Source organism: Euleptes europaea, chromosome 1 (assembly GCF_029931775.1).
Source record: "Euleptes europaea isolate rEulEur1 chromosome 1, rEulEur1.hap1, whole genome shotgun sequence".
NCBI classification, from domain to species: Eukaryota; Metazoa; Chordata; class Lepidosauria; order Squamata; family Sphaerodactylidae; genus Euleptes; species Euleptes europaea.
In genome coordinates, this window is record NC_079312.1 from 79,233,991 (window position 1) to 79,248,467 (window position 14,477).

Sequence of the window (14,477 nt, forward strand, 5' to 3'; positions counted from 1 at the left end):
TGTTCGCTATTAATGATCTACCTCTGATGGCATAACATTTTTGTATTTTAATTAACAAGAATAGCAATCCAGTTGTTCCACAAATGCCATGGTTTTATATGTAGCTATTAGTCATTATATGAAATCAAGTGAAGAAAGCGCTATTGCAGTGCCTGGCCTTTCTTTTGTTAAGGCAGGAGTAGAAAATTTGATCAGTGCTGAGGACCACATTTGAAATACATTATAAGCCAGAGGGCCATTGCCAATTTGCATATTTAATGGCATGTGATTAACATAATTGGCATAGCTTTTTTTGTTAGCCTTGTCAAGCCAAGCTACTATAAATTATTAGCAGGCATTATGCCTATTCTGAAATAGTTGCCCTCAAATGTGAAAAACTTGACTCAGCCTTTGAAAAAATCTTAGTATATAGCATTAAAAATAATGACAATTAAATGCAATAAACTTGAGTGCTTTTTTAAACTTGTGTTTGAGCACATAACTCTTTTGACATAACTTGGCACAAATCTCTTTGCAGCCAGGAGGCATGGAATTTTTTATAATGAAAGGAAGCATTCCCAAAATCCCAATGAGGGTGTGGGTCCACAGAACAAGTACGGATTATGTGCAGGTTGCATGCTCTTACCTTGCTGACCTACTCTTGAGGTGTCTTGTGTATTATGCGTGTGTTTCAATTGATCTGTTAAATATAGCGAAAAACATTACAAGTGTGGGCAAATGCAGCACAAATCCAGATGAAAGTCTGCATTTATACCACTTGAGCTTGTTGCTACCCGCACAGGGCAATGTAGGATAACATCTCTGGAACCTCATAATATGGTGAGTTCAGGGCAAATATCCCAGCTGCAGCACATAGAAAGCCTTGGCTTCCAGCATGCCTAGGGGAAACTGTATAGTACGAGGCCGGAGCTCTGAAAAATATGGCTCCTAAAATGATGGCTTGGTTCAGATCAGCTAGAGTGTGGCACCATATGAATGAGCCTAGAGGGAGATTTAGACTCAGTTGTACAATCCTTCCTCCCTTTGCCTACTACAAGCTAGTATTTATTTCCTGGGTCGGAACCAGAAAATTGTAGCTTGCAGGGCAAGCGCAAACCAGGACTGCTAACCATGGTTTGTTCCCAGTTTGCCATTCTGGTTTGCAGGGCGACAAACCGTTGTTTGCTGGATTGGATGTAATGCCAAACTGGTTTGCCAATACCCCCCCCCCGCCCCAATAACTCCTGAATGTTTGGTGGCAGGAAGGATTGGAAAGAGCCTTGAGCTTGCTCATGCAGTTTTGTTCATGTAGCACACAAATAGACATTATGTCTGCAACACAAGCCCAAAAGCTGTAAATTACTACTAAAAACAAATCACATGCAGAAACAGGAATTGAATTGCCTAGACATGGCACAATTATTATGCACCTTTGGGCATGGGAAATGGAAGAAGTGAGGTAAATGCAAAATTTGGAAATTATCACAACATATAAATTTGAACCCAATCTACTTTGTTGTTGCAGTTCTCCAAGTCCCCTTTGTCCCTACCTGCCATCTCTACTCAGTTCTGTCGCCTCCCTTTGTTTAAAGCTGGCTTTAAATCCAATCTTTCCACATCCTTTCTGACTCTACTAATTATTCCCTTTAGGTTGAAAGCAAAGATGATTTCTCCCTCCTCCTTCACACAATGTCTAGAGGTTGGCGCCTTTTGAAAACTAAGGCCAAACTTGCGCTTTACATGAGTCCACAATGGGGACTTGCAGCCATACTGCAGACAAGATGTCCCCAGTGGCAACTCCTTTGTAAAAGTGCAGCAGGGGCTAGATTTGGATTAGGAGTGCAGTAGGGCAGGGGCTTCTGCCTTTCCTTCGTGCTGTTTTGGGGGGTTGAAATAGCCCAGGGCCTGTGGGGTCTTATTTGCCCTGTCATCCCCCAGGGCCATTTCAGCCCCCTAAAACAGCATGGGGGAGGAAGGCAGGAGCCCCTCCTCCCTCTGCACTGTGGTCCCAATCCGAATTGGGCTCCTGATGTACTTTTACACAGGAATTGTCACCAGGGACTCACAACTGCAATATGGCAGCCAGTCCTTGTTGGCAACTCATATAAAGTGTAGGTCTGAATCTTGATAGAAGTCTTTTTTTGTTTTGTTTTGCTTTTTTTCATCTGAGCCCTGTGAACCTGGGCCAAGCTCACATTTACAAACTTAGCTAATGCTCTTTCGTTGAATAAACACCTGGGAAAAAGCTGGTACAAGCTTACATCAGGCTTGCTGAGCCAAGCTTGACTGATCTGACTTTGAAAATTCTGGATTTTGCATTCCACCCTTGACTAGGGTTTCCTCCCCGCCCTTAACTGTATTTTGCTGGCCTGTGATCAGGGCAGTAGCACAGTGTGGAAGAAAAATCAAAGCTCTGCGCAGCGTCCTCCCTCTTGATCTGCTCAGGGAAGGCGGCTGTAGTTCCTCCTCACTGTTGGCTTTAGAGGTCAACGATCCACTTTCAGGATAGCTTAATTGGATTTACTCTAGAGGTCTCCGGTACTATAAACTCTAACATCTTTCAGTGTTTTCTGTTATAAAGGACCTCTGTGACTTGTCAGTCTACTGTTCTCTTACTGCCTTACTGTAAATTCACTAGCTCTTGTTTGAGCTTGGAGCCTTAAAAAGCCATTTCATCTTGGATGATACTTAAGGCCATCTGTTCCGCCGGACGCAGATGCATGTCTTGTTTGTTTGCCCTGTTGCCGTGGCCGAACACTCGTCTGCAACAAGTACTCATGGAGCTGCACACCCAAGCCTTTCAGAAAGTTCACTGAGCTAACCTGTGTCTTCTGCGGCAAGTCTTCCTGGCATGCATCTTTCTGACAATATGCACACCACACCTCTTTCTATACTGTTGGAACTTGTCAGGGCCGATGATCTGGAGTCCAACCGGGAAGCAGACAGTCAAGCAGGTATGCACGGACAGGCAAGCTTGAGAGTTCAGTCCGTGCCTGAGCAAAGAATTTCTGAAACGGAGGAGCCAGGTACAGTCAGCAGCATTACAGGATTAGAGGAAACCTTAACCGCCTCTTATGTCACCCTGCTAAGCTGATTTCTGCAGTACCATCCTCTGGCCATGTGTAGTGGCGGAACCAAGGTTCAGCAGAGATAGATCAGAAGTTCTTTCTTGGGGCAAGTGACCAGTCTTATATAGAGAGTTAGGCACCGGCATCCTGCCACTGGAGTCCTCCTCCTTTTGTGACCTACCCCTAGTGCCTTGCACAACTATCAGTACGGGACAGCTTGAGGAAAACGGCTTGTCTTTCCTTCTGTCATTTCCCCTCCACTCTGCCCTCCAGAGGTTTCCAGGAATATTGACCAAGAATATTACCAAAGACTGACGGTTATCAAGTCCTCTTGGTCTTGACAGACCTCTAACTTCATTCCTCCAGTGGTGACCACATTGTTGAAGACATCCAGCATCAGAATAGATCACGGCAGGATGTCTTCCTTGCTGCAACCACGTCTCAGGTGGAAGGTGAAACAGCCTTCAGTTTTTTTTAAGCCGCAGCCACGCTGGTGCTGATGCTATTTTAAAAAGAGCTTCAACGCTAAGAGAAGTGGCACTGATGCAGCATTTTTTTTTTAAAGGTAACAACTGGTGCAGGGAAGAGCTTCATCACTTCTTAGAAGGGCCGATGTAAAAGGAATTCTTTCCATTAATAGGAACTCTCACAAAAATAGTCTGCCTGCTAAATGAGAATAGATACTTAAAATGGGGAAAAGAAGCCCTGCATAGAGGCAATTGGATGTCTGTTGCAAAAAGGACAGCCAGCACAGCAAGGCGCTTGATACAGTTTAAGGATACTTTCTCCAATATTTGTAAAGACCTGGATGTGAGTGGTACCCAGCTGTTATGTAAAGAGAGAGAATTGGGGCTCTCGGGAATCTGCAAGACCATGCAGGCCTCAGGGAAGCCACTTATTACCCCATCCTGGAGTAATCTAAGAGAGCTTCCAGATGTATGGGAATGCAGTGGCGAACCCCCTGTGGGGGCACATTCGCTTCATTTTTGACATACACATACTCATCTTGCCTAGATTGGGCTCAAAGGGAACCTGTTTTGGCAAGCCAGGTTAGTACAGTCTGATTGGCCAGACTTTGTGTCTCTCATTGAAGCTGCACTCTCCCCGCCCCCTCAGAGCAGGACGGTGCATGGTCATGATTTACTGGGCAGATTTCAAAGTGTAAAAGAATTAAGTGAGAAATAGCTTAAACATAAAGTCCCAAACACTGACAAAGATCATTTTGATAGCTGTTTTTTTTGGGGGTGGGGAGGGGACACCAAAAACAAAGCCCACCTGAAGCACGGAGGGAGAGGGTATCAGCCTGCTTTCAGTCCAGAGCCAGGTATAAATTTCAGTGTAGGAGCAAAGGAAAGAGGAATTTGAGCTTGCTCTGTGTCAAAATCCCATTCCTCTTTGCGCATGCACAGCCTCCCTGTGACATCCTGCCTCACATTCTCACACTGTCTCAGCATGGATGGAAAGGTCTAGCCCATGTGGGGTGCATCATCATAGGGCGAGAGAACATCTAGAGGAGCCAGGAGGAGGCCAACTTCCTTTGTCCTGGTAGGATGAAGTCTGATTCTGGTAAAGTTTTAATTTGGTTACAGTTCACGTTGTGATCATGGCTGCCTGTAGCCTTGCAGGAGGTTCTGAGAGGAGCTGCTGTGCTTGTAGGAACTTGTAGGAGCCAGCGTGGTGTAGTGGGGTGGGGAAAGGAAGGTGATTGTAAGCCAGTTTGATTCTTCCTTAAGTGGTGGAGAAAGTCGACATATAAAAACCAACTCCTCCTCTTCCTCTTCTTTCTCTTCTTCTGCTTCTGCTTCTGCTGCTGCTGTTGTGCGGCACATTCTTTTTCTTGTTCTGAGGGGGAATTTATCTTGTAGCAGCTTCTCCTAAGGAGGTTTTTCCCACCCCTTGACTTCTCCAGAGTGAACCCTCTTCTAGGTTTGCTCTCTCGGCTGGAGTTGAGCTCTGCTGGGCCAGTCGTGCAGTGGCACCGTTGGATCCCACATTTGGAACGGGCGCAGGCCAACTTGTCTGTGTCGGGTGAGCCTCTTGGCAATGCCGTCCCTGTTCTTGCTGCTCTTGGCAGCACAGCTGGAGGTGTTTCCTGGCATTTCTGTAGTGCCAGTCCCAAAGGTTTCTAGCAGACTTGCTGTGCCAGATGTGTTCTCTTCTCCTGGAAAAAAATAGCACTGATTAACACCTGAGCTGTGCACAAGGCACTCTAAGAGAGACTGTTACAGGAATATTAACAACTGCACACTGGCTCTGAGAGCTGTTCTGCTTTTGCTGCAAACAGACTTGTTAAAAAGCCCTCTGGGAGTGTCAAGTAATTCCAGGATTAACAGCAGGGCAGGAGAGCCTCTTGCACCCAGGTCACTGATTCAAAGCAAAGTCAGGCTTATTGGAAATGACCAGTCAGTGTCTATGGGCATGGGGCGAAGGTGTAGTTCTCCCCCCACCCCCATTTCTAATAGATCTCCCAGAATCCTCCTGTAACTATAAACTTCAACCTGAAGAACACACAGACTGCACTCTGGTCACTGCAGCATGTAAGTTGGAAAGTGCATCCATTAAAGCGAGCAGATGAACGGTCCATTATCGTAACCGCCAAGAGAACGGGGACCGAGGAGCTGTGGAGTCAAAATGTATGCTCCAAGGCCCAGGCTGTGCCGGCAATGATAAGGAATCCTTTCTAGCAGATGTTGAGCAAACAATAATGGTTTTATAGCGCCTATAACACTGATTCAGACCTTTCCCCTAATGAGAGTATGGAGCACAGGAAGATCTGATACCAGGCTGTAAAAGTGTTCTAATAACACTGTCCCCTCTGCTAGATTGCCCAAGAGTGCTTAAAGCAACATCTGTTTCTGCATTAGAAACTCCAGCACCCTGGTGGAAATGGCTGAGGTTATCGCCTGTGTTCCCCAAGTAGCTTAGCTGGTGGCCTGTCAACAGGGATGCAATGAGGGAGATTCAGCTATACGAAGGAAACATTTGAAAATTTTTCTCCAAGATGTCTGGCGAGAAAATCTGGGGTGCCTGGCTGGGCTTGCTGACAAATGCACATCGTCGAGTTCGATGCCATTGTTGTTGCCACACTTGTTTAGAAAAAAAGAGGAGAGCCATTGCCCACACTTGGGGTTGTGGATATGTACACTTAAATTAAGTATAAAATTTGGCTTCATCAGCATCTGTTTGCTTTTTTAAAAATCACGTGTGCTTCTAGTCCTCGTGACCCCAAAGAGAAAGTTCAGCGAGTGTGGTTAGCATCAGCTAAAGATTCAGAAAACTAAATGGAGCCTTGGACACAGGCATCCAATCAGAGGATAGAGCCTGTGTGGTGTAGTGGTTAAGAGTGGCTGATTCTGATCTGGAGAACTGGGTTTGATTCCCCACTCCTCCACATGAAGCCTGCTGGGTGATCTTGGGCCAGTCACAGTTCTCTCAGAACTCTCAACCCCACCTATCTCACAAGGTGCCTGTTGTGGAGGGTGTGTGTGATTGTGAGCCACTTTGAGGCTCCTTAAGGTAGAGAAAAGCAGGGTATAAAAAACCCAACTCTTCTTCATCATCATCATCTGTGTTAAGCCAAATGATTTATACAACCTGAAAAGGAAATAACCTTTCCCTCTTCCCATAGTTCTTTTTCTTATTCCCCTGCTGTCCAGCACATCCCTTCCCTCCACTATCTAGAATCCTTGCCAAAAGGTTCCAAAGTCTGCCAAAATCAAGGGTTTTTAATCACAGTGGATTATATACCTTTAAGTAAATGCATGCAAGTGTGCCCAATTATGCTGAGTATTTATACTCAATCTGAGTATAGAATTAGAATATTTTGGGGATTGTACGCTAAAATTATATTTTGGGGATTGTACACTAATTGAACAGAGTCTTTCCTCAGTACAACTTTGACCTCTGACTTGTCATAAAACGCCTTGCACTATGTACAAAACTACTGGAATAGTCTTTATCTTCATTCACAGAGCTCCACCTAGCCAAACCTTGACTTAAACCAGAGGATCTCCCACCTTTTAGGGATGCAGCGTAGTTCTGGAGGAGAAAGGGGCTCCTGAAACTTGTATAGAGTGGTCCTACATTTTGACGTTGCTTGTGTAAGGGAGCCAAATAATCAAAGAGAATCTTTATTTTGAATTCCAAAGGCAGTATTTAGCCCCTTTCTCCTCTGACTCCCAACAGATTTCATGTCAACGTGGCAATCAAGTTACAGATTATTGACCAGAAAAAAAAGTCTTCTTTTAAGCCCTCACCAGCTAACTCTAAAGGAGTCACCGAGGTGTTTTTTTTTGTTTTTTTTTTAATGTTTGGGTCAAAATGACAGAAAGCAAATGCTCTTTCTGGGTGGAAGCTCTTCTGCCGCAGCTTTCACAGTAAGAGAAGGCAGCGCCATTATACATTAGTCCTCCTCTCACCTTTCCCACCATGATGTCCCAAAGCAACTGGCTGGGAGGGCTTTGAAATGCTTTCCCAAACTGGCACTGTGTATTTTGTTGGGACATTTGACAAACCCTCCTCCGGCTCTTAAGGAGAGAGGTGGTGCCTGGCAAGCAGCAGCTGTTCTCTCTTCTTGTTTTGAAGTGATGACCCGGCGACAGAAGGAAGCCAAGAGCAAAGCCGCCTGGGGCAAAGAGACATCCCAACCAGTAGACACGGGCAAGTAAGTAGGTTTGCTGCCATCTCACAGCACCCCGTCTCCTCAGTTTGCGGGAAGGCTCCATTTTGGGCCGCTCGGGGACGTCTTTGTCTGCACGACTCCTTTCAGCTGATTGCGCCGGCACCTCTCTCTCTTTCTCCCCACCATGCTTCCCCTTAGAATCTGAGAGGCCTGCTGTGAAGGAAAAGCCCATTTGGTTCTCATCTGACTTTCGTTGCTGATTTTTGCCTGTCATTCTCCTTTAGTTTGTTTTGCGCCACTCTGTGTTCCGTTTTTGGAAGCCTTTGATCTGACACAGTTTCTCCACAGGCTTTTTATACACTGTTAGCTACACGAGGGAGAAGTTCCGGTACTTCACTCACTCTCCAGCGTCTTCCCCCTTCCATCGCTGAGACCCATGCCTCTGGCTTCATCCCACAGACCTCAGTGGGAGATGTTGGGAACCAAGCCAGTCCTGCCCTGGGTTCTGGTTTCTTGGTCACAGTAGAAAGATTAGCACAAAAACATCTACAGATGATCCTCGACGGTTAATGGCTGACATGGCCACCGTGGTCACCTGGTTTGATCTGGGCTGGTGCCTGCTCGTGCCCCCCCTTTCTTCTCTCCCTGCTGCCTTTGCCTGTTTCCTCTTTCACAAAAAGAGATCACATGACCATGGTGCCTGTTTTCTCCCTGGTTCTCTAGGGTTGGAGGGGATTGCTGGTTGCTTGTACAGCTGCGTACATCTGTGTTTCAGTATGATAGAAAGGTACAATTTCACATTGCTCTGAGTTGGAAAAACAAAACCCTGATCAGTGAGAGTAGCTGACCAGTGAAAAGCCCTGATAGCCAGCTAGGAGAAGAAAATGGGGCCTGCAAAGCCTGGACAGCCTTTTTTGCCGCGTGATGGCAGACTGCAGCAGAGCACACAGCTTGGGTGCAAGCCCTTAACAGGGCAGATGAATATTTATTCATTTTATTCTTTGATTTCTACCCTGCCCTCTATCCCCAGCCGGGCTCAGGGCAGCTCACAACACTATACAAACCATACAATGGTACAATCAAAATGTAAACAAACTACCTAAAATCATTAAAATCTTATAAAATTAATCAGTTTCATAAAACAAATGCCGCATCATTAGAGCCCAGGGCCGCCACATGCCCAGCAATGCAATCAGCCCCCCCTCCCCCAATACAATTTGATGGAACCTAAAAGCGGGAGGGAGGCCAGATTTGATGGAAGGCAAGCACAAACCATCACAAGCCAGAGCTTTGGTCTTTCACCCTCGGCTGCAGACAAGCCACAGGAGTATGTAGGGCAGGTCTGAATAGCGTGGCTGCGTGTGCATGTCAGCCAGAAGCTGTGATGGAGAAGGCTGGCAAGAGTGGCACCTGTGGCAACATCCTTAATGAAATTAGACTTTGTTCAGATGGAGAGGGTTTTGTTTCATCCCTCTTGCCGCTGCCCCTCCTCCTCCTCCTGCACCACCCACCCACACGGCATCATAAGAATGGATCTGACAGCAAAAAATCCCTGCCATGGAAGTAATTTTGCTGTTGCAAACACTGGATGGCAACATCACTAATGGAATTAGGCTAATTATAGAGAGGACAGCTTCTGTTTAGACACATTATCTTGGTAATCAGCAATGACTGGAAAGAAAATATGGAAAAGTACTGCAGAACGTAGCATGAAGGGCGGTCTTCAGGCCCATTGTAGATGCCACAAAGTAGCGCGGCTTGCCAGATTCCTTCTGTACAAGACCTCTGACCGAGCAGCCTCATCCAATTCCATTTTTAGATCTTGCTCCCATCGTCCAGCGTCATTCTCAGGGTCTAGCTTTCCTTACCGCTTTGGGCAAAACTGCTGGTTCTGAAGTTGCAGGGGAGCATTTGCACACGGATGAGCTGGCTTGGAGTGACAGCAGGAGGAGAGAGGTTGGCCCTTCTGCCAAGCTCTTTGCAGCCTTACTGCATTCCCCGTGCTTCACGCTGTAAAATGGAGATGCTGCCCACAAAGGCTTGAATTGCCAGTTCTACAAGTTCGCTCAGAGAAAGAAAAACTGGTCTCTGATTTAACATCGCTTGGTTTTGATTTTTTTTGGGGGGGGGGAATGTAACTCCCTTTTGCAAAAGTGTAACACTTCGTTTCGGCTGTGATGACAGGGTGTTTTATATCTGAAGGGGAATCTGCATTGTTTGAGATAGTTAGAGGAGCTGATTTCATTACCATCCCACAGCTACAGCAGCAGGACACAGAGAAGCAGTTGGGGGAGAACTGCTAATCACTCCGTCCTTTTGATTGGCAACAGGCCAGCTTTATTGGTCATCCCGCTGTGTGCATCCAGCTTCATTGACATGCCTTATCCATGAAATGGCTTGCAGAAGCACTCAAAGCAGAGCGAATCCTAATGGGCTCCTTTCTCTTCTGGCCTGGCAGGTATGAGAAGTGTTATGTCTGCAAGTCTCTGATGCCGCTGAAGGATTACCGGAGGCATGTTGACGGCTGCCTTCGACTCCAAAGGTGCTCCAAAAGTGCTAATGGAACCCAGGGCGGCAGGAGGCTGCGGTGTGTAAAGGTGAGGGAGGGGTTCTCTCTGTAAGGCTTGGTGCCGATGCCATAAGCCATGATTGCGCGCACGAGGCAGCTGTCCTGCTTTTTTGGGGGAGGGGATGTGGCTCAGTGGTAGAGCATCTGCTTGGCATGCAGAAGGTCCCGCGTTCAATCCCCAGCATCTCCAGTTAAAGGGACTAGGCAAGTAGGTGATGTGAAAGACCTCTGCCTGAGACCCTGGAGAGCCGCTGCTGGTCTGAGTAGACAATACTGACTTTGATGGTCCAAGGGTCTGATTCAGTATAAGGAAATTTCATGTGTTCATGTGTCTTGTCTTATTCCCCCAAAGAGAGACTGTGATGGGCTGATAGCTCCTACCACAAAAGTAAGTTTGGCTCTAGTTCCCTTCAGCCACCGTGGTGTAGTGGTTAAGAGCAGTGGTTTGGAGCAGTGGACTCTAATCTGGAGAACCTGGTTTGATTCCTCACTCCTCCATATGAGTGGTAGACACTTATCTGGTCAACGGGTTGGTTTCCCCACTCCTACACATGAAGTCAGCTGGGTGACCTTGGGCTAGTCACTGCTCTCTTGGAGCTTTCTCAGCCCCACCTACCTCACAGGGTGTCTGTTGTGGGGAGGGGAAGGGGATTATAAACCACTTTGATTCTTCCTTAAGTGGGAGAGAAAGTCAGCATATAAAAACCAACTCTTCCTCTTCTTCATATGTACTTCCAGCTGCCTGACAGCTGCACTTCTGGGAGTCAGTTCCATGGTTGACTGGGGCCATGGCTGAATGAAGCAGTTGTGGACATGGGCCACCCTGGGGAGAGGGGGTGCCAGTTCTGTGGGTTTCGTCCCACCTGATTGCTCCCTGTCCCCATCATTGCCTCATTTAGCTGCTTCCTGCAGCTGCACTGGCTCACAGACCAGTAGCTCTCGTGTGACTGCAGGTACGTCTGAAGGTGCCAACAAAAACCTATTTTCAGTGCTATGTGTACAACCCCCCCCCAAAAAAAACCCCCACTGTGCTCCAAGGCCAGTCTGCCAGTGGAGAAGGATAGGTGGGAACGACACAGGATTGGTTTCAGTCAGTGAAGGAAGGAGCAGAGAAGTGAGCCAGTGTGGAGATGAAAATGAGAGGGACTGACATGTTTTCCACACGGGGACAGGCATGTGTAGTTTCCTTGTTGCTGCTACAGTGGCAGTAGGGCTTCCAGATGGCAGGTTTCCCCATAGTTGCCCTGGCCCCTTGGTAGGGGCCACACAATCCCTGCAAGCACTAGGGATTTTTGAGGTTTTTTTTTTTTTTTTTAATCAGCAACTGAATATTGCTATGTGATATTATAACAATATTGTAACAGGCTCTCTGAATTTCTACCTTTCATTTAAAAACATAAGTTTCTAGTCCTTTGCATTAACGAGACATGCCTTTCCCTTTATATGTGTACAACAAAGGAGTCTAGAGACGTACTTTTAAAAAAAACGAAAGCTGGAAATTCAGAGAACCTGTTACACTAATTGTTATGATGTTATATTGCTGTAATGATATTTAGTTGTCAATTTTTTGAAAAGCTCCCCCCTGAGGGGAGGGGGAGAAATGCCTACTATGGGGAAAATGGCTGCCATGTGGGTGGGACTGAAAAAATTTGAACTTCCCCACCCACACAGCAGCCATGCAAGCTTTGCTGCTATCTTTCCCCCAACTTTGGAGCAAAACAGATGTAGGAAAGATCAAGGGAAAAGCCAGGGAAACCCCAGGAGGTGAACGAATGCATTGTAATACTTTAGAGAAGCAGGGGGTGAAATTTACTTCCCTGCAGCATCAAATCTGGGGTAAATAACTTATATAGAAACAGCCTGATCCAAATCAGCCATGAACTTCAGTTCAACTAGTTATCTCTCAGTCGAGTCTTTCTCACAGGACTGTGTAGACAGAATGAAAACAGGATGATACAACTTACACTAAATCCTTAAGACAAGATTGGAAGGTCTTGGTCTGTGACTGCAGCAATCTCTGTGTATCGCCTTTTTCTCAGCAAATACTGTCCACTATGCCATTGTCCCCCAAACGTCCACGAGGGCTAGTAAGCCCTCTGTGCCCTGAAAGGAGATTTCTGGGCCCTGTCTATGCTGTTCTCCATGTTTCTGCAAAAGTCATTGACATGCTTGATAAAGGAGGATCTCCAGGACAGCTTCCTTTCTCTTGGGAGCAGGAAAAAAAATCAATCTCCACTTGGAAAGTAACATTCCTCAGTGGTGTAACCTGAGGGGCTGGACAACATCGACATCTGTACAACTCCCTGGCAGTCAGCTCTGCTTTTCTAAGCCAAATGGCTTATTTCTGAGTGAAGAGACATGTGGTTTTGGCAAAGTTGGTATAGTTTTTACCAGTCTCTGCGCAACTGCATCTTTGCAGCCTAGAGAGCCAGTGTGGTGCAGTGTTTAAGAGCAGCAGACTCTAATCTGGAGAACCGTGTTTGATTCCCCGCTCCTCCATATGAGCAGCGGACTTGTCATCTGGTGAACCGGGTTTGTTTCCCCACTCCTCCACATGAAGCCTGCTGGGTGGTCTTGGGCTGGTCACAGTTATTTCCGAACTCTCTCCGCCTGTCTGTGGTGGGGAGGAGAAGGGAAGGCAATTGTAAGCTGCTTTGAGACTCCTTAAAGGTAGAGAAAAGCAGGATATAAAAACCAACTCTTCGTCTTCTTCTAGAAAGCACACATTCCTGTTCCCCGTTGCAAACTTATGTTCCATTCCCTTCTTCTGTCCATGCCAGCAGATTGAGTGCTGGAGGTGATATGCTTCTCCCAACTCCAAAGAAGCCCGCTTTGCATTCAGAGATGTATTATAGTAAGGAACTGATTCATAACGAATCCCTGAATATTGATGCTGTTCTTGCCCCATTTTTTAATCTTCAGGTGACTTCTGAGTACTCGCAAGATGTTCACTTATTTCATTTATTTATTTATTTATTCATTTATTATTCATTCTTATACCCCGCACTCGTCCCCGGCCAAGGCTGGGCTCAGGGCGGCTCAAAACCAACCACAATAATACAATAATATTCTAAAATCATTAAAATCACAAAAGTATCTAAACTCAATAAGATTCCTATTCCAGTTAACATAATAAATAGAACAAGTGGGGCTTGCTTGCAGCATAAGACCACTGCAAGGGCCTGCGAAGAGCCAGAGCCCCCGAGTATATCAGTTTGTAATATCTGCATATTCATCCAAAATGTGAATGTTTTCTTGTATGTACCTCAGTTATTCCTTGTGGTTAGTAAATGTACTGCACTCCGCCTTGAGACAACGTACACTGTTCTTTTCCTCGTGTGGCTCATCTGCTCATTCCACAACAGTGTTTTGTCTGCTTACGAACATTCATGGCTGTCTCCTTTGTAGCTGCCACAGGAGAGGGGCGCACCCTTTCTTTCACTGCTTCAGTCAGCAAATGCAAATAGGTTCCTGTCAGGCTTGGAGAATCTCCCTGCTCACAGTGGCAACCGTGAGCAGGGACAGAACCCGGACCTTTCCAGTTAGCAATGAGACTTGCAAAATCACCCTTTGCTTGCAGGCTGGCTGGCAGCCGAAAATGCATTTCTGTGCCTTTTTGAGACATGCGTATCAGTGAGGTCCAGAATCCCCTCATGTTTCTGTATCACACTATATATAAGCAGGAGAATTGGGAGGAGGGTACATTTAAAATGTGCAATCATGCAAAAAATTCAAAATCACAGTGAAAACATTTTAAAAACACCTGTAAATGGAGAAATGAATTAGGAATGAGACATGGAGGGAGAGATGAAGTTGGGAAATTAAGTTGGGATGCGTTCTCAGGATAGGGAAGGCAATTGGTATCGCAGCTTGACAGTGGTTGCTGTGGTGGGGGGGAGAAATGCTCTCGCATTTTTTTCAGGTGAAAAAAGCAAGAACAAAATTTATCAGAGGTCACACCACAACCAAGAAAGGTAGCCTGCATTATGAACAGCAAGCATGCACTCTCATCACACCAGTTTGTGAAATGGTGTGTCTGGACTTATTGTCAGTGTGTGTGTGTTAAGTGCCGTTAAGTCGCTTCCGACTCAAGGCGACCCTATGAATGAAAGTCCTCCAAAGTGTCCTATCTTTGACAGCCTTGCTCCGATCTTGCAAATTGAGGGCTGTGGCTTCATCATTGATTCAATCCATCTCTTGTTGGGTCTTCCTCTTTTCCTGCAGCCCTCAACTTTTGCTA

General features: G+C 46.2%; 1 protein-coding gene across 1 annotated transcript in view; it reads left to right on the plus strand.

Moving 5' to 3' along the window:
• Positions 1-14,477, plus strand: part of UIMC1 (ubiquitin interaction motif containing 1) — a 68,576-nt gene that overhangs the window by 49,125 nt on the left and 4,974 nt on the right. Inside the window, exons 9-10 of the mRNA XM_056866361.1 lie at positions 7,632-7,710; positions 10,127-10,265. Coding sequence (XP_056722339.1) covers positions 7,632-7,710; positions 10,127-10,265 — 218 coding nt within the window. The remainder of the gene's footprint in view (positions 1-7,631; positions 7,711-10,126; positions 10,266-14,477) is intronic.